Source organism: Nuphar pumila, chromosome 5, assembly GCF_984573655.1.
Source record: "Nuphar pumila chromosome 5, dmNupPumi1.hap1.1, whole genome shotgun sequence".
Classification (NCBI taxonomy): Eukaryota; Viridiplantae; Streptophyta; class Magnoliopsida; order Nymphaeales; family Nymphaeaceae; genus Nuphar; species Nuphar pumila.
In genome coordinates this window covers 127,693,101-127,714,077 of record NC_143253.1, presented here as the reverse complement: position 1 = coordinate 127,714,077, position 20,977 = coordinate 127,693,101, and the positions used below count along the sequence as shown (strand labels likewise).

Below are 20,977 nucleotides of genomic sequence, written 5' to 3'. Positions count from 1 at the left end.
GAGTACGTGATGATAACAAATCAAGGAGAGCTAGAGACTTATAAAGAAGTTTTGGAGCATGAAAACAAAACTGAGTGGTTTAAGGCGATGAAAGAGGAAATGAAGTCATTCCATGAGAATCACACCTATGTTTTGGTGAAACCACCTAAAGTGAAGAAGATTTTGAAAAACAAATGGGTTTTCAGGCAAAAGAATGATGGGAACAACTCTCAACTTATATTCAAGGCACGACTTGTTGTGAAAGGTTTTGGTCAGAAGAAGAAAATTGATTTTGATGAAATCTTCTCACTAGTTGTGAAGATGTCCTCCATCTAAACTATACTTGGTATAGTTGCAAGTATGAATTTAGAAGTTGAACAACTTGATGTAAAGACTGTATTTTTGCATGGTGACCTAGAAGAAGAAATTTATATGGAGCAACCTGAGGGTTTCATTGATAAGGGTAATGATCAGTTGGTTTGCAAACTGAAGAAGAGCTTGTATGGATTGAAGCAAGCGCCAAGACAGTGGTACAGAAAATTTGAATCTTTCATGACTGAGCATAGATATTCAAGATCCACCACAGATCATTGTGCGTTTATGAAAAAAAATTTAGATGGTAATTTCACTATTCTTTTGCTTTATGTTGATGATATGCTAATTGTGGGCCAAGACATAAGCAAGATCAACAAGCTGAAGTTAAAACTGAGTAAGTCTTTTTGCCATGAAGGACTTAGGTCCAGCAAGACAAATTCTTGGGATGAGAATTGTTCATGACAGATCACATGGGCTGATCTAGTTATCACAAGAGAATTATATTAAAAAGGTTCTTGAGAGGTTCAATATGGACAAAACAAAGCATGTTAATTGTTCACTTGCAAGCCATTTCAAACTTAGCTCAAGTCAATATCCTACAAGTGATGAGGAAGAAAATGAGATACAAAAAATTCTCTATGCTTCAGCAGTTGGTTCTTTGATATATGTCATGGTTTGTACTCGACCGGATATTGTTCATGCAGTTGAGGTTGTTAGTCAATTTCTGTCAAATTCGGGGAAAGAACACTGGGCAGCAGTGAAATAGATTCTGAGGTATCTTCAGGACACTTCAAATATGAGTTTGTGTTTTGAAAAAGGTGAACCTATTCTTGATGAGTTTACAGATTCTGATATGGCTGATGATGCCGATAGTAGAAAATCTACTTCTGGGTATTTGATTACTTTTGCAGGGAGAGCAGTTGCATGGCAATCGAGATTACAGAAATATGTAACTCTTTTCATCATAAAAGCTGAGTTCATCGACATCATAGAAGCAAGTAAGGAATTACTATGGATAAAGAAATTCTTACAAGAGTTAGGATTAAAACAAGAAAGGTATATTCTTCATTATGATAGTCAGAGTGCAATTCACTTGAGCAAGAATTTCTCAGTTCATTCAAGATCGAAACATATTGATGTGAGATACTATTGGATTCGTGATGTCTTGAATGATAAACTGTTATATCTTGAGAAAGTTCACACTAATGATAATACTTCAGATATGTTGACTAAGGCATTGCTTAAAGACAAGCATGAGAAGTGTCGACTCTTGGTAGGAATGGTCGAAACCTCCACATAAGTCGGGAAGGGAAGAATTGTTGGGGTTTCCTCCTTTGTGGGACCCATCTATTTACTGTATAAGAACTTTTGTTAACTAATATTTATTGGCATGCTCATTGGAACCACGCATATTCATTATTGCAGAGGGTTTCCCAAGAACGACTTTTGATTGTCTCAAGGTCGATTTATGTATTTAGCTAAATAGCGATTTGTGAGATGGTGATTCAGTTGAATAACGATTTGTGAGATGATGTTTCAGCTGAATAGCGATTTGTGAATGATGATTCAACAGCATAGCGATTTGTGTGATGGCGCTTCAGCTGAATAGCGATTTGTGGTTGGCGCTTCAGCTTCATAGCGATTTGTAGATGGCATTTCGTCTTCCACATTAAATGTGAATCTCAACGTACGCTAGTTTGAAGAAACTACATAAATCTTGTGTGTTTCTTTAATTTCTGTTGATATATATATATATATATATATATATATATATATATATATATATATATATATTGCTTCCATTGTTTTTCACCATAGAGAAAAGGTTGTTTTCTCAACAGGATTAACCAAATTAATATTATGCAGATGCCAAAGACCATACAAAATCTCATCAGCAACTGCAATGAGTGATGCTGTCAGCAAGTTATTGGGACTGCTATTCACAGTGTTCAGGCCATTGCTCATGATATGTACACTTTCATGGGACATATATATGGGGCAATATTTTTAACTCTCCCAGCTCATTCTGCAACTAAATATGCTTGGCCTGAAACTATAGCAACAAAGTTTAACTAATTAATTGCATTTACAAGAAAAAATAGCCATGGTAAAGAATGCCTCACATCATCCTATAAGCAACCTTACACTATTAAAAGTACACTCCAATTACAAACAGTCCAAAACTGTATGTATCACTCTTTCCTCCGAACCTACCCAAATCCCTGACCCTGCAGAAACACATATAAGAGAGACATAAGTCGGAGATGAAGCTAAAAGCAGAAAATGATTACAGCAGAAAAACAACACATTTAGGATCACAGGTTCAAATGTTTGAACTTCCCAATATGAAAATCTACTTTTTCTCTGTAAGTGAAAATAGGTCAATCTATGAGACTTGAAAGAGGAAGAACAGTACTCTAGCTCTATTTATTGGAAATTCACACCGAGAGTTGTGTGTGAGAACCTCCTGTAATGGACGTACGTGCTTTACCACCGAATTCCATTTTATCGTGTGTGTTTGTTTGAAGTAATATGTTGGTATGTTGCATTAATTAATGAACTCCTATCTAATCCATCAAGAAAAAGAAAATCTTTTAATGTTTAAGCTAAAATTTGTCATTACCTATTCCATTAACTAAACGAAAATCTATTGCAATTCATTTGCATATTTTGGTTCATGGTAAAAAATAAAAAAAAATTAAACATCAATTAAATGGTTGTATTTCTCTTGGGCAATTGATTTTTTATTTATTTATTCATCGTGTTTTTATCAGAAAAGATTGCCAGGATAATAAAAAACATCTAAGAAAATAAAAAATTTAAGAATATATCAAAGTATAAAATCCGCCTTTTTTTTTGGTGGATAAAGACATAAATCTCTCGATAAAATTGCAATGTTTTAATTTAGATCATGGATGGACGGGTCTATTCAGATCATGGATGAAATGGGCAAGCAAAAGTAAGTGGATCTGGGTAAGAATCAGAACTAACTCTATCCATTCCACATCTCCCGCATAAAAGTAATAGGTTTAACACATTTTAGGTGGGTCCAATACTCCACATTTCAGAACCTAACTGGATTCGCAGTTTCATTATGAAATCTGAGTCGCATATGTATCCAGATCCAGACCATTATTCACAACCGATACAGCATCGGGTCAAGCCTGAACCGACCCATATCCTACTTTTTTTTTTCAAGTAACCAATCGGACCACTTTCTATGTGTGCGCAGGGGTGTCAACGGGTCGGGTTTGGTCCGGACACAATTGGAAACAGACTTGGACCTGGTTTTTGGGTATGATACAGGGTCCGGACCTGGGTTTAATCGGGTCCATTATAAGAAAAATCATACCTGGACCTAATAAGAACTACATGAACCAAACCCCGGACCACACCCAGTAAAACCATATTTTTTATCATTTTTACATTGAAAAATTGAGGGTCTTGATCAAAACTCGGGTAGCGTCCGGATCTGGTATAAAATTTTACAAACTATACCAGGGTCCATGTATTAATCGGATCTTTGGGTCCGGACACAGGTCTTAATAGGGTCTTCTTATTTATCTCCATACCCGGACCCTATAGGATTTGGTTCGGGTCGGGTCCGGTAAATCAGGCCCGTTGACACCCTATATGTGCGTAGTGCGTGATGAGACATATAAAATGAGATGCAGCCGCACTACATCAGTCTCCAGCGAACAAAATCCAGTGGCAAATCTTCACTAGCGTTTCACCATCAAAGCAGCAAAACCACAAAACGATGAGCCGATAACGACAAACCCTTCCGGACTCCGCCGAGAGGATAAATACCGTGCGAGCAACGCTCAAGGCTAAGCAGCGAGAGAGAAACCGAAAGGTAGAAAGAAGAAGAAGAAGGGAGGAGTTGCAGTGAGCGTCGTCTGAGGCAGAAAGGAGATGGCCGTCTGCCTGTCAGTCAAGGGCGTCCTGGTTCGCCCAGAGCCATCCCTCTCGCTCGCCGTCGCCGGATTCCGGCACAGGTCCGGCGACGGACGGCGGTTCTTCGCCGTCCGGTGCGGCAGAGACCCCGACTTCGACGCCAAGGTTTTCAGGAAGAACCTGACGAGGAGCAAGAACTACAATCGGAAGGGGTTCGGGCTCAAGGAGGAGACCATGGAGTTGATGAACCAGGAGTACATGAGTGAGTCTCTCTCTCTCTCTCTCTCTCTCTCTCTCTCTCTCTCTCTCTCTCTCTCTCTCTCTCTCTCTCTCTCTCTGTTGTTCTTTCTTTAAATCGTAGAACGATTCAGAGTCTGCCTCGTCTTCTTGTTCTCGATCGAGCACTTAAAGGTCTCTCGTGGTGAGATTTGATGGATTCGCAAGGATTTCGATGACCGTCGTCTCTTGGATGCATGGAATAATGGTGAATTTGATGATTTCTTGGAGTTCTGTGATATTGTTTCTGGAATAAGTTTTTGATTATTTGCTTGGATAAATTTGGATTAGGCGTATGAATAATTTGCGGAATTTTGTTTGTTAGAAATAAGTAGATCGTTGCATGCGAGTTTCATCTTTCTGTAGGGTCGAATTCTCTTCGATTCCATATTCTCAGTTGGGAATTTAAACATGTGATCTTTTTTATGTTATATATCTGAATTAACCGCTATAATTTTCATTTGTTGGTGGTTTTGATATTTATTTCCAATTGAGCCAGAGTTTTTTTTAAAGCTTGCACTTTGTTGGAATGTTCATTTTTTTTTCTTTGGAGGGATTGTTTTGCCAGTATGTGGGCTATCATGACTCTTCTGGTGCATATATAAATTTCTTTTTTCACGCTTTTTAATTCCATGGGATCATGTTAGGCGACGTCATAGAGACGCTGAAGAAGAATGATTATGAATACACATGGGGTGATGTGACCGTCAAGTTGGCGCAATCGTATGGATTTTGCTGGGGAGTTGAACGAGCAGTTCAGATCGCATATGAAGCCAGAAAGCAGTTTCCTGTGGAGAGGATTTGGATCACCAACGAAATTATTCACAACCCCACAGTGAACAAGGTCTAAAAGCCCAAAATTTGTAACTCTTGGTAGCTGAAATACTTTCATTTTCTTCTTTTCCTTTGCCAAGGACTTTGTTTGGTTAAAATTCATATTCTGTAGATTTTTTTTCTACTACATGCTTGCCTGTTTTTCCCTTATCACTGAACAAACTTATGATGTTTAGATAATTTGGTCATGTTTCTTTATGAGCATCGCTAACTGATTGCCATCAAATAATCCCTTTTTTATTTTCGCCAGCTGCTGTTTCGCATCCATAGACACCTAATGACGTGTAATTTTTTATACATTGTTGTTCTAGACGACCCAGGGAAAACTAGAAAGAAAAACAAAAAGCAAAATAATCCTTCCCACAAAGGCATTTTTTGTTCAGTAACATCGCGGTTCAGCTGTTCAATGCAGTAGAAATAGAAATAGTCAAATTGTTGTGGTGGTCCTTCTACTGCTGCAGCATGTAATAGTATGCATTTATTTCCTTTCAAGGCTTCCCAACAAGTTTTGCTTTCAAATAAATGGTCAGAACCTTATTAACACACACCAGAGTTTGAAACTGGTGGCATAGGTCGTGTAATTTTTCTTTTCAACCTCCATAAAAATATTTACCTTGGATGGTACCTTATATAAATATACTTTCGTGTCATCTTGTAGAGGTTAGAGGAGATGGAGGTTCAGAATATTCCTATTGAGAATGGGAGCAAGAAATTTGATGTTGTTGAAAAGGGAGATGTGGTAATTTTGCCTGCTTTTGGAGCTGCTGTTGAGGAGATGTTGACATTGAGCAAGAAAAATGTTCAAATAGTTGACACAACCTGCCCCTGGGTGTCAAAGGTAATTACAACCGTGATCAATATCATAGGCCTGATAAAAAAATCTCTTCATTGTTTCCATTTTTTCCTTTTGTGTTTCTTATAGCAATAACGAGTTAGTGATGTTCTAATTCCATGCTTAGGTATGGAACATAGTTGAGAAGCACAAAAAGGGGGAGTACACTTCAATTATTCATGGTAAATACAATCATGAAGAGACAGTTGCAACCGCATCTTTTGCTGGTACTTTCATCATTGTGAAGAATATGAAAGAGGTATATGTCCGGTGGTATCTGTTCATGTTACTTTTCTCTACGGTTTGGTCCTTCTATATTTAATATGGTCAGTGTTTCACATTCTGAATATCTAAATCTGCTAAATTGTATGTTATGAACCAGGCAATGTATGTTGGTGATTATATCCTTAATGGAAAACTTGATGGATCAAGTGGAACGAGAGAAGAATTCATGGAGGTGATGATTGCTGATTCCTTTCAGTTGACTTACTGGAGCATTCACTTGTAACTTCGGTGGTAATAATAACGGTTTATATGCTTTCAGAAATTCAAAAATGCAGTATCTCCTGGATTTGATCCAGAGATTGACCTATGCAGAGTAGGCCTTGCTAATCAGACAACTATGCTCAAAGGAGAAACTGAAGAAATTGGTGAGTCTGTACTGCACTTGGGATGACATCATTCATCTCCTTTTCCATTCTTAGACTCTTCAGCACCTGCCCTTGTGATTTTGGTGATTTATTTAATATTTAATTTCATTGGCATTCTGTCTTCCAGGGAAGCTGTTTGAGAAGGTTATGATGCGCAAATATGGAGTTGAAAACATCAACAACCATTTTATGAGTTTCAATACTATTTGTGATGCTACTCAGGTATTGTTGTCTTGCCTTTCATCGTGTTGACCATGATATCCGATTTTCTGTGCCATGCAACTGAAGGAAGCTTTCTGTTTTTTGGACATTCTCAATCATCCATTATTTGTTATTTTAAAATGTCATTTCTGATTGCTGGCTTGCTGACTGGTAAGAATATCTTCCCATGAAGTGCATGTTCACAGTTTTGTGAATCTGCAAGACTTGACTGTTCATACTTCATCTTCTTCCCTCACGGGTCTTTAGCATGTGCCCTTTCAGAATAAGCAGTATGCTTCTAGAGGATTATCTGCTTTAAATGGAAGGTAAATAACAACAGATGCTTGCTGGGCAGAGTTTTGTAGTTCCTATTGTAGATAACCTATATTACTTCCTTCTGTTGAGTTGTTTTCATGGATATCAGAAATAGAGGTGAAGACTTGTTGATTTTCATGTGTGGAAGGAAAAACTGGCTGTAATAGTAAGCACCTTGAGGAGGTCCTATGATGGTTGTTTTAAGCTGAGCTTTTTTAAGTTAGTCCTACAAAGACTGTTGAGTGCTCACATACTTAGAAATCCAGTTAACTGGAAATTACATTGTATTGCATTTCTTTTTTTATAGCTACTTTCATGTGAATGTGCAAAGCCTACTTCCTTTTTTTCTTTTCTTTCGATGCTTTCCTGTACTCCATAATGAAGCAAACATTTTTTTTTAAAAACAAACAGTGAAGCAAACATTTATTTAATTCGTTTTACTATATACATGATTTCATAGGGAGAATTCTCTCAAAATCATATGTTTAGGCTCTCAGTCATTGTTGCTGCATTTTTATGACCAAGTCTCCTTTAGGTCCTTAACAAATTGAACTGAATACATGGATTTTCTGTGCTAAAACCATCACATTCCGAAGTAGCCTGTAATCTAGATTCTTGAAAAGGTGGTTCAAACCAAGAGGCAATTTCTTTGTAGACCTTCAGAAAGTTCCCTGATTAAAAGAATACTTGACTACATAGGTGAGCTCTCACTAACCTGTCAACTTGCGATATAATTCAGGCCGTTCCTCGGTAGGTATTTGGGAAGAAATGGAATGTATTATTGGTTCATGTTAAAGAAAATTGATTCAAAAACTATATGCAGTAGAGAGGAGTGGAACAGAAGAAATGGGAGACTTCATGTAGTGCTTTCTGATTTTGATAAAATTAATTGTATAAGTTCACTTCATCTTTTTCTTTTTGCCATAGAGGACCATGGTTCAAAAATCAATCTTTGTTTAAAAATTTGATTAGCAATTCCTTTTCTTTCTTTCCCTTTCTCATTCCTCAAGTCACAGAGGTTTGATTCTATAGAACATTATTTTCTTATCAAGGTTACACAGACATCAATCAGGTCGAGTTTTTCTTCCAAGTCTCTGTATCTCTGTTTCTTCATTCAGGGTTCCTCTTTTCTCTATACCTCTATGATGTTTTTAACGAAAAGCCAGAATTGGTTTCTAAATTGATGATATTAGTATGATTATGCATTCAAATAGGAATGAGCAATCTTTGGGTTTGAAGCAATTTTGTGCATGGCCCAAAAGCCTAGTTTCCTTATAATTTCTTGTACAACTTAGGCCCTTTTGTTTCCACAATCTGCTTTCCTGGAATTAGAATGCAGGCTACTTTAGTGTGTGATGCTTTAGTGGGCTAGCATGTTTATCAATTTATTTACTTTTGGTCACTTGTTTTATGTTTTTTATGTGCTTGTTGCTATTTTTTATGACCATGTTGTATAGGTGTTGCTTCTGATCCTACCTGTAGAGTAGTAGACTATTATTTTTTACATGACCTCACAAAACCATCTTATCATTTTTCAAATCATAAAAAAGATTTAAAGCCATCCTAACAACAGGCACATCCTACAATGATTTCTAGGTTAAGCATGCAGAGGCAGCAAGACTACTTGAATAGATAACCTCCTTTGAAGTTCTTATTTTGCTTGTGCATTCATTAACTTCCATTAGAAAAGGAATCGTGTGCTTAAGCTTTATGTAGTTCTTGAATTTGCAACTACCGAGTTCTCATATTAAAAATTTACTTCACCTTCAATGAGAGTGCTCTTAATGAGTCAAAATATTTACCTCCATTTTTTTCTTCAATACCAGTTAATCTAAATGGGATCAAGTTTGAATACGTTTCTTTTCATTTCCTAAACCAAATTATAGTAATTACTGTCTATCAAGTTTCTTGCCAAACAAATCGAAAATAATTTATATGGTGCTCTTAGGTTTTGGCATGGTGGGGTTGAGATATGGAAAGATCCAGTTGTTATTTTTAAATAATGATGGCCAAAGGAATCATGTCATTTTCTTTTCAAAGTAGAAGCTAACGAGTCAATATTTGTAAAGCACTGATGACAAACTTACACTCTATGTTCAGGACCGACAAGATGCAATGTATAACCTTGTGAACAAGAAACTTGATCTCATTTTGGTGGTTGGTGGATGGAATTCTAGCAATACGTCACATCTTCAAGAAATTGTAGAAGATAAGGGCATTCCATCTTATTGGATTGATAGTGAACAGCGAATAGGTCCAGGAAACAAGATAACTTACAAATTGAGCGTAAGTAACCCCCATCCTCCAACCTTCTCTCTCTCGCTCATTTTTTCTCTTTGATTTACTCTCAATCATTTTCTTGCAATGTTTGTCAAATCATTGTTGTAGCATGGAGAACTGGTTGAGAAAGAAAACTGGTTACCAGATGGCCCTGTCATAATAGGTGTTACCTCCGGTGCTTCTACTCCTGATAAGGTAAATCTCATTTAACATGAATATATCTGCTTATGCATATACCTAATTCCTTTTTGTGTTGGATTTCATTAGATATTCAAACTTTAGTATTTGAACAGTTATCAGGACCTTGCAATTAAGCTAGAAAATTCCTGTAAGAATATTTGTTGGATTCTTGAGGTGGCATTGTTGAGCTCTGGATGAGGATTTATTCTCATGACTAATGCCAGTTCAACATCGTGATGGGTTGTCACTTGAATTTGCCAAAACCGGGTATGACAATGATATGCAGAAATGCATCAGCTTTTGGGTGGATTAAGTTCTCATATCTGAAAAAATTTCTACATAAAGTATGTTATGCACAGCCTAGATATGAAATAAATAATTCATTCATAAACCTTGTTATTTTTTTTACTATAGGCATTCATGCTTATATCTACAGAAATTTGATTTGCACATGAAGCCTGGTACCTGTAGTTTACATATAAAACAATTCAATACATTTTTGTAACCAAGTTGTCTATCTCAATTTTCTGAGGGTGAATCTTTGTTTTATGAGCGGTTTCTTTCATGGCATAGATTAATATGACTGCCCATTTAGATAACTGGTCATCCCTCATTGATGTACATCCTGAAAAGAAATGATTGTCGGTCACCCTTGCAAAAAGAAGTGAAAACTATGAGGGTGTTATTGATAACTATGCCCAAGAGTACTGATCACCCTTGTGTATGGAGTTATTGATAACCATGAGGATGTTGCCCTTCCATGTATGTTACAAAGGAAATTTAAAGCATCCGAAGTTAGGAGCAACATAGGATGCCTGCTACCCCAACTATAGTAATGTGCCTAAATCTTATTTATGATCACATCAGTTGGACAATCTTTTTTCTTCTTTCTTCCCAACATGATAATGAGCCACCGTCAAACTGTTGTATGCAACTATTCTACATATGTAACAAGATAATGATTCCAAGCTATATTCATATGTTTATTTGCTCTTGAAACACTTGGGCTCTTATAGTGTTCTTCAGAGTTCTTGCTGCTGCAATCATCTGTGTAGTAAAAGGAGAACCAAGGTCATAGCATAATAGTAATTGCAAGGAACTTACCCAGTAGAAGGCAGGCTTGATGCTCAGCTGTAGTCCTATACTCATAATAGTTTGCCTCTCTTCCACAATGTAGCTGATGACCAAATTCAAATTTGGGTACTTGCAGGCTTCCTACAACTGACTTTTCCGATTTGATGGGCATCAGGTATATATAAAATTGTAGCGTTTACTGGGGAAAAGGTACATTAGAGCACTGGAAAGCATTGTTGACACTACAAAACCAAAAAGAAAAAAATTAGAAGAGGAAGGCCATTAAGGCTTAGAGGATGCTGTAAGAAGAGATATGAATGATCGTAGAATACTGAGAAACAAGACTTGTGGAGCTGACCCCATGTGCTTAGATAGACTTGATGTTGATCATGTTGATGACAAGTGGGAAGAAATAAATCATGTGCTTCTAATAGATGAAATGTTTCTGTGAACTACTACAAAAATGGATGAACGAAGTTGTCACATGAAGTCATGAACACATGATAAGATTTGTACAAGTAAAATTCTATTTTGGAGAAGGTAAAATATATCAAACTCCCAATAGCAGTTCATGGAGCTGAACCTTAGCCATGATGCTTGTATGAACATAGCTACGGGGTTCTCCACTCATATCTGTAACCAGTGACCAACAACTAACCCGATGTTCTGTTTGAGGTGTTAGCCAGTCCCAGTGTATTGTAGCATCACCACATCTAGAATGTCATGATTATTGAGGATAAGACGGAATCTTTGGCCATATTTCCTTTCTGCCAATCAATGTTAATTTGGAGTAGCTGTTGGATATGATTATAAAATGGCTTATGTAGTCAACAAATTCACCACTATTTTTCCACTAATTCATATTGTTGCTACAAGAGGAAGATCATGATTTCCGAAACCATGTATGCTTGGATTATTTGATCTTTGATCTTTAAATTCAACCAATTGAATATTAACTCAAGTTGGAAATGATCTTTTATTTTCTCCCTGAGAAAACTAGAGTATAAATAAAGGTGAAAATGAGTAACATATAGTTTATTGATAAATATAAATTGATATTTCTATGTAGCAGATAGAAGAAGTATATAGTTGCATGGTTTTTGTATATTTGTACATGGGCATGTGCATGTGCAGCCTTGAGGATGTGCACAAGTTGTTTAGAGATTCCAATTGAATATTAACTCAAGTTGGAAATGATCTTTTATTTTCTCCCTGAGAAAGCTAGAGTATAAATAAAGGTGAAAATGAGTAACATATAGTTTATTGATAAATATAAATTGATATTTCTATGTAGCAGATAGAAGAAGTATATAGTTGCATGGTTTTTGTATATTTGTACATGGGCATGTGCATGTGCAGCCTTGAGGATGTGCACAAGTTGTTTAGAGATTCTATCAGATACACACCATATGAACTATTCAGTCTGTGTGCGGATCTTTTCTCCTACACCTTCATTCCAAAACTTTAATAACTTTGTCCACATTTTTTAGTTGGTTACTTCTGCCTGTGGATTATTTTTGTCTTACCAAGTCACCTGTTATTGTGGGACAGGTAGTGGAGGATGTTCTTAACAAGGTATTTAAGCTTAAACGAGAAGAATCCTTGCAATTGGTTTAAGGTTCGTGGCTGCACAAACACCATTGTAAGAAGAAGATACCATGCAAGAAGCCAGAGCTTGCTGTAAGAATGCTTAATTGCTAATTAAAATCTCTCTGGCTGACATTCCACCGCAAACTTTGTATTGGCCAGAATGTATTATAAGAGTAGCAAGGAGAGAATTTACTGAGTCGAAGCATTGTAGGTGGAAACGAATAGGAAGTGGAAAAAAGAAATTGGAGAAAAGGTGAAAGGGTCCATATTGGTTTAATCCAAGCATGTGAAAAAGAAAAAAAAATCATCTAGCATCCGCAGTTGAAGGTTTTATGAAACCAAAATGCATTACAAATAGAATTCTTGGTATTCACTAGAAAGAACTCTGGAATGATCACCATCAAGCGTTCGTGGGTTGCATTTCCTTGAGTATTTGCCACTGGATTGCCATGCTATGCATGACACGCGTGTGCATGTGTCAGAGAGAGAGAGAGAGAGAGAGAGAGAGAGAGAGAGAGAGCTCGTGAATGTGGTTGAAGGGTCAAAGGACGCTCCTCGTGGGTTTTGAAAGGTGGTCATCCCATGTCAAAGTGACAAACCATGGTCGTGCCCTAGCCATGAAGGCCGGGGCTCTTGTAGGCATACCGCTTGGACTGTTGTGGCGATTAGTTTTGGAGAGATTAATTTCCAAAAGGGGTTTAGAATGAGGAGTTACATCTTTCGATTACTAGAGTGTGCTTACCCGTTAGGAGTTTATGAGACCCACAAGCAAAATGAAGCAAATCACAAGATAATAGGAGAAAAAACAGAGGCGGAAGGTTTACGTGGTTCATCATTTAGGTTCGTGTCCACGGGTGAAAGAGCAGCCGAAATCCACTAAAACAATGGAGAAATATAAATCCCGTCAAAGAAAAAAAGGGAGAAATAAAACTCAGTTCTCAAGAAATCCTAAAAGTTCCAACCCCCAGTGTTGTGAGAGGCCTCAATACCTGAAGAGTACGCCTCAGAGGCGAAGCGCACGCTCAAGGCATTGAGGCGTTGCAGTGAAGCGTTTCAGGCTTGAAACGCACTTTTCACTCACGTGAAGCGCACACCTCAAGTTGAAACACACCTCGCTTCTAAGGCATATGCATCAGGTTGGTGCTAGTTATTTGATGATCATTTTGCTAGTGAACAGCTCCATTAACAGAAGGCCTCGCGAACAACGACCGGAACGGATCATACACTCCATACGCTCTGTCGAGCTCTCGCCACGAGACGTCGGCGCCAATGATGAAGATCTCGCACCTGAAACGAGCGCCCATGGATTCGATGAGGAGCAACTTATACATGCCGGAGGCAGAGTCTTGAACAATTTGGCAGAATTTCGGATGGGCCAGTCCAGATTTCAGAAGCCTTATGCTCCTTCACGTGGCTGGGTTGATGATCTGATAAATTCGGGGACTTGATGGGGTTACGAGGGAGGGGTCGCTTCCCAAACAGCAGATGCCGTCGCACCAGGATAAGATGGAGGGGCAATCACCGTAAATCTCGCTTGATGGTGGCGTCGGAATGGGCTGCCAAAGTGTTTCCTTCTCCACGCGAAGAGTGGATTGTTGGTATCGAAGAAACGGAGTTCCTCGTCCATTTCAATGACAAAAGAGGGCTCCTGATTCTGCTTAGTCCGAAGGAGGTGGGTCTCCACAAAGTCTTTGGAGTCGATTAGGGAGCACCAACCTCTGCAAACCAGCCTGAATCTGAGGAGGGAACTCACGGGAAGCCTCGAGAGGATGGCTGCGGTGATGTGGTTTGGGATGATAAGGGGAAGAAGGGTCCTCTTGCATGACACAATTTATTTTATACTATGGTTTATTAGTAGTTTTTATTTAAAATTTTTATTATTTTATTAATATTCTATATTTTTATTAATATTCTATATTTTATTATTTTGATCATGAAGCTTACGCTTCAACGCCTCGAGGCTTATGCCTCGCTTCATAACAGGCTCAGCGCCTCGCTTAGCCTCATCGCATTTAACAACCTTGCCAACCCCAATTCCAAAAGGATATTTACAGAGAGTTAGAACCATATGTTTGATCTGTACCTACCACTGTTTACTGGGCTTTTGAAGTTTTTTTTTTCTCGAATCTGAGCATACGTTCTAGGTGTTTGATTTTGTAAAAATAGACTCTGGCATCATTCAATTCTTATGTGCAGGGAGGTTTTTATAAGGTTTGAAAATGAATGGTGTGAATTTTTTATAAATATCATAAATATTCAAGATTTAAAAATTTATGTCATGATCCAAGTGCCGTTTCCTCCTAAATTGATCATGCCAAACACAACTGCGAAAAACAACTATGTGTAAAAGGATCAAAACCCTTACTAGTTCATAAAATAAATTTATAAAATAAAATAAAGCCAGTTCTTACCACTAGAAACCAAATTCAAAATTTTCATCTTACGGTTATTTCTAAGATGAGGCTGTGAATCGGAGCAAGTACAGAATTAGGAAAACCCACAACTTGGGGTTGGCGAGTCAGAATATCTCAACAGAAACCCGACCCGTTTATTAAACGGGTTGGATGTGGCAAACACGAATACAACTCATTTATTAAACGGGTAACCTGACACAACACGGTTAACCCGTTTAATAAACGGGTCGAGTCGACACGACCCGATTACACGACACAGCAACCCGTTTATTAAACGGGTCCACCCGATAACATAGACACGAATAACCTGTCTAACCCAAATAACACAATTAGAAACACAAAAAAATACATATTATACTTTTTTTTCTGCAAATTGGGTAAAAGCACAGCCTTTCTCTCTCCTCCCCACAAAACCATGCTCTTCCTCCTCATCTCGCCTTCTGCCTTCCTCCCTCCGCCACCGCCACCGCCACCGCCACCACCACCATACAAATCGCACCATCATCCCCCCGTCGGCCACCTCTTCTTCCTCCCCCACTGACGAGCTATACCAACCTTTCTACCACCCTCCTGCTGCTCCCCTTTCCTCCCAATTCGCCTCTCTCGAGTCCACCGACGATCGCCTTTGCACGCTCCGTGACCGCCTCGGCCGCGATGGCCTCTCCCCTTCCTCCATCGAGGAGTCCACCGGCATCACAGGCGTCGAGTAGAACCGCCTGGTGGTTGCCTCTCGGGTGCCACTCTCCCTCCTCTCCTCTGGCCTCCCCGCCGACGTCGTCGCCTCCTTCGACTCTGCCATCGGAGGCCCCGACATCCTCTACGAGCTACGCCTCCTCTCCAACCGCCAGAGGGTCAACGTCGCCCGCTACATCATCGATGGCAACCTCGATGCCAGGGCCGCCCGCGAGCTCGCCCATGCCATCAAGGACTTCCCCCGCCGTCGATGGGACGCCTTCTCCCTGTCCTCCGCCGGAGATTGCCTCGCCTTCATGTACCTCCGGCAGAGCAGAGAGAACCAGGGGAGTCCCACCGTCGTGAAGGTGCTGGAGCTCGCCGCAGAGGCCGGGGAGACCGCCAAAGCAAAGGAGAGGATCAGGGAGGAGATGAAGGGAGATGCCGGCGGCGAAGGGGAGCCAGAGAAGGAGCAGGTCTGGGTGCCGGTGGTGAGATTGAAAGTCGGCGAGGCCGCAGAAGCAACGTCGGTGGTGGTGCTGTCGGTCTGCAAGGCCACGTCGGAGGAGGTGGCCACGGCTCCGGAGTGCAGAGCGGAAGAAGTTTTCGGCATCGACGGGGTGGCGGAGATGGATGGTGCTGCAGTTGTTGCCGGGTTGGGAGACGGTGGCGGCGAACGCGGCCGGGAATGGTGGGTTGGTGGTAGGGGTGGCAATCGGGTCGGTTGCGGCTGGTTAAGAAGGAGTTAGGTGGGTGACTTAGGGTTAGAGAAGTTAATATATATATATATATATATATATATATATATATATATATATATATATATATAAACGGGTTGCGGGTAGAATGGTTCGTGTAAACAGATTGATCCGCCCTCCTAACCCGTTTATTAAACGGGTTGGCATACCCCTAACACGAACACGACCCGTTTAATAAACAGGTTAGGCGGGTCGACCCGTTTACAACATGAACCCGTTTAAGCCAAACCCTAACCCAGTTAAGAAGCGGGTTGGCGGGTCGGGTCAGATTTTGTGACCCCTACCCACAACAAAGCCAAAGCATAAAGTCTGCAATTGTCTGCATGAAGCCATTGAACCATATTATCAAGGTGTCTAACCCATGTCTTTAAAAGGTGTTTGGGTAGGGATGGCAGTGGACCTGGGTACAATGGGACCCCGCCCTGCAGCGCCTTGCCCTGTTTGGACCGGAGATGAAGGGCATGAAACGGGGATGAATGAGGGAATGAAGGTTAAAATCTATTTTTGTGCGGGGATGGACTTACCCATCTTCGTCTCAATCCCTGCCTTTCTCCGCCCCCGCCCCACCTCACCCCGTTTGGACATGAAACGGGGATGGATATGGAGGCGGGGATGAAGGTTCAGATTTCCCGGCCCCGGTCCACTGCCATCCCTAAGTCCGGGTGCTGAATTTATGGTAGGACTTTCCCTTGCCAGAGAGAGAGAGAGAGAGCCGAACTATAACCATCAACATTACGAAACGAAAACAGGTTCAACCAACATTGAACCTACCGGGAAACCAAACACGAGCCCAAGACATGTCAAGGAGCCCCAAAAAAGGGAAAAAAAGAAAAGGAGAGATGCAAGGAGAAAATGAAGAAAGAAACAAGAAGCAAATACAATTAGGCGACGAGCATCACCCAGGATCATGAATGGTCCCTGGAGGCAGATGGTGTTGCAGATCAGGGATGTTGATGCGGAGAATGGCGTATACGTCCGCCAAAATAAGGTTCACCATTTTGTTGAACACTGCCGGAATATGCCAAAAAATAGTGTTGTTGCGAGTCATCCATACGGCCCACCATGACGAGAGAAGCCAAGTTTGCCAAATAATACGCCATTTGTTGCAATGACGAACTGGTTGAGGACCCCACAACAAATCATTGGCGAACGATTCCTGACGCACGCTGACCCCCGGCTTATTCCAAGTCACCTTAAAGATGTTTTGAAAAACAGAGCACTCCCAAAAAAGGTGAAAGGCAGATTCTTCAGCCGCCTCACACAACACACATTTACTCGGCAGATGAAAACCGATGGATTTGAGGAAGTTGTCAGTCTGCACCCGATTGTGTAAGATTAGCCACGCCAGGAAACATGATCTCGGAGTGGGACCCTTGCCCCAGATCAGGTTCGTCGGAAACCGGTCCACCCCCGACGGAAGGAGAGCGAGGTAGCCTTCTTTAGAGCGGAAAGATCCGTTCGGAGCAAGGATACGACCAAAGAACAGAGACTGCGATTCAACATTGCCATTATGAGATAGAACTGCAGACCATGCTTGGATCCATGATCGTCGAAGCTTTGACATAGATCGCTGACGCACGCTTGTGACCCCCACCAATGATTCCACACCACCGTATTTAGCTAGAAGCACGCTTGCACACGGAGACCCAGGTTGGTGTGCAAGCCAGCTCTGCTTCACGACAAGAATCATACTCCTCAGTCGGGGGTCCTTGATTCCCAAACCCCCTATTTTGGGGTAGTCGAAGAGTGTCCCACCCTATTAGGTGGCGCTTGTTTTTGTGACCACGCTCAGACCACAGGAAGTGCGTCACTACCTGAGCTATCTTCTTACTAACCCCCATGGGCATCAGGAACATAGACATAAAAAATTCTGGCATAGCAAAAAGAACGTGCTTGATGAGAGTTAGTCTACCTGCGATAGAAAGGTAGGACGCTTGCCAGCCCAAATTTTTTTTCTGAACCCTTTGGATAGTGGTGCTCCAGGCTGCCGTTGATACACGACTGATTTGTAGCGGCAGACCCAGATAAGAGAAAGAGTTATCCGAAACCGAGCATCCGAATATCCGCTGGCCCAAGTCCAACATTGAAGCAGGGGCGTTGACCATGGAAAGACAATACTTCTCGTAGTTCAAGGATAGACCTGACATCGATTGGAAAAAAAGAAGGACAAGCTTGAATCTTAACATTTGTTGGATGGAGGCCCTTCCGAAGATAATTATGTCATCAGCGTATGTCAGGATCTGACTACGACACTCTTGAATACCGAGAGATTCAATTAGATCACTCTCCACTGCCCTCTTAACAAAGACCACCAGGCCTTCAGAGACGACGTTAAAGAGTAACGGAGACAGAGAACATTCTTGTCGAAGACCACGACCAAGTTTGAATTGTTTTTCCTTGACCCCATTGATCTGAAACTGAGATTGGGCATTGGTTACCAGCTCATGCACTCAGCTAGAGAAACGCCTACCGAAGCCCAAGTTTGCCAACATGTTGAAGAGGAACGGCCAATGAACCGAGTCATAGGCTTTATGAAAGTCAAGCTTCAGAGTGAAAAATGCCCCCCCGCTGATCTTGAGAGAGTGCAACACTTCTGTGGCCAAAATGAAGGAATGTTGAAGTCTTCTGTTAGGAATGAAGGCGAACTGAGCCTCTGAGAAAATCCTAGAGAGAATCCGCTTCAGCCTCTTCCTCCTGCGCCCGCCCGAGTGTGAGGTGAAGCATGATGCCCCTATGGGTTAGGCTTTCGGGTTAGGCTTTCGTGTTTGTCAATGTTGTGTTGGACGAAGCATGTATTTGATGGAGTGGCCTCTTTCCTCCAAGAGCAGCTCCTACATGTTGACTTGTTCACTCATCCCATGGAAAGATGCACATACACAAGAATCTGTGTTATAAACTGGTACGGATCTGCATAACCCCAGCTTTCTCTGTCGAAAAAGAAAAGAATCAGAGTTGCGTTGTCTTTGAATTTTATTCCGAAGCCTTGCTTCATTTTCAACAAGAGATCGTGCATGAACAGAAGATTTAGTTTTGTTCTCTGTGGGTCCACAAACCACTCCTCGATCACCTACCCAATCTGTCGAAGTGAACTCAAAGAAAGCCAAAATCCTGGTCCAGGCAAGTCAAGCTTCATCGCATGCCCTAAACCAACCCAGAGCAAAACACCAAAGGAATCGGGGTCCAATCGATTCTCGGCTCTTAAACAACTGGATAACAGTGAGATGAGGTCTCACACTCAACTTGATTCGAGTGTAGAGGTACCCAATGAAGGTACCGAGAAGGGGAGAAGCAATGGGCGTTGAAGCCCCTCCCTCTGCGGCTGGAGCTCCTATGATCGTTGTTCACCAACAAGGATCACCTTGTGGTATGCCACCCCACTCCCTCGTCGGCTAAAGCTGGAATCCCTGTTAGTCAGAGGATCAAGAGCTCCGGCCCTCCTTCCTTGCCGGGCTCCTCTCCGGCGCCGGCCTTCAGCAACTGCTTCCCTCCGGCCAATGCCTACTAACCTCCCACGATCGATCCCCCCCACTCAGGAAGTGGACCAGGAGGTCCGCACCTGCCTGTCGCCGGATTTCTCGATCGTGGAGGTAGACACGGAGAGAAGTAGGCAGCTCTCTCTCTCTCTCTCTCTCTATATATATATATATATATATATATATATATATAAGGGTGTGACATCACATCGGATGCTTTTGTGTCTTTTGACCCTTTAGCAACTGTCAGCCACCGCCACTAAAGCATCCAAAATCGGATGCTCAGTGGGCAACCATATATGTGTGTGTGTGTGAGATGTAGAAAAACTTCTTCCTCACATATCACTAGAACTATTCAATCACAATAGTTATAATTTAGATTATAACCGATAGACCTATCTTAGATGAACAATTTGCCTAATCAGAATAATTCCATAATCAATGTCCTGCGTAACTTACAGATAAGCCGTCTCACATATGCAGAACCACAATATATAGTATCAAATAGTAATTTTGTAGACATGTCTTGTCCTAATAACTTCTTGGATTACTTGCTAATCAGCTTCCAGCATGGGGTTTTAACCTGGAGCTCAATGTCTCAACCCATGATGTCTTGCCAAAGCAAAATTATTCGATTGCACTCATTGTCCTAGTCCTGCCTACTTATGCCTGAAATAACAAATAACTTCCATGATTCCATCTAAACTCTAGGGACAAAGGCTGACAATAATTTAATTTAACAGATTTGTTATAAACCTAGAAGCCTGAAACTAGCATATTAAAAAAGTGAAAAAAGCACTGGTGTAAGAGATAGTCTTCATTGCTTTATGACATTCTCGTTTTGTTTTTTCCTTGCTATTTAAGACAAGACAGAGAATACAGAAGGATTGACAATCTAAATCTTTGAAAAAAATCAATAGATTTCTCCAAATAGGACACTCCCCATTTCTTATCATTTATCTCGGTTTTTCCTCAAAGCATTTCCATCAAATCCTCTCTCAATTGCAACCTTCACTGACATGCAAATTATTACATATCTTTTGTATATTTTTTTATACTTTTATATGTCACAATTTTTTTTTCAAAATTTTCTTGGAAAACCAAATTTCTAAGGTTTTCATAAGAATGAGATTTGCGACATTGCACACAAGTGCACACACACGTGCGCGTGAGAACAAACCCTTAGGGTGTGTGTGTTTCACAAAAAAATGGACAATTTCCACACAAAGGAATTGGT

The 20,977-nt window shown here is 40.7% G+C and overlaps 2 protein-coding genes across 2 annotated transcripts; both read left to right on the top strand.

Moving 5' to 3' along the window:
- Window positions 1-4,092: 4,092 nt before the first annotated feature.
- On the top strand, window positions 4,093-12,567 carry LOC149838634 (4-hydroxy-3-methylbut-2-enyl diphosphate reductase, chloroplastic-like). Its single transcript, XM_090006713.1, has 10 exons — window positions 4,093-4,453; window positions 5,115-5,311; window positions 5,960-6,139; window positions 6,261-6,392; window positions 6,516-6,590; window positions 6,678-6,783; window positions 6,911-7,005; window positions 9,400-9,585; window positions 9,688-9,774; window positions 12,385-12,567. Exons 1-10 carry the CDS (start codon window positions 4,210-4,212, stop codon window positions 12,448-12,450), a joined length of 1,368 nt encoding a protein of 455 aa, XP_089862839.1. The 5' UTR covers window positions 4,093-4,209; the 3' UTR covers window positions 12,451-12,567.
- Window positions 12,568-13,960: 1,393 nt separating this feature from the next.
- LOC149838633 (rubisco accumulation factor 1.2, chloroplastic-like) lies at window positions 13,961-16,258 on the top strand. Its single transcript, XM_090008287.1, has 2 exons — window positions 13,961-14,095; window positions 15,548-16,258. Exons 1-2 carry the CDS (start codon window positions 13,961-13,963, stop codon window positions 16,256-16,258), a joined length of 846 nt encoding a protein of 281 aa, XP_089864413.1.
- Window positions 16,259-20,977: the final 4,719 nt, after the last annotated feature.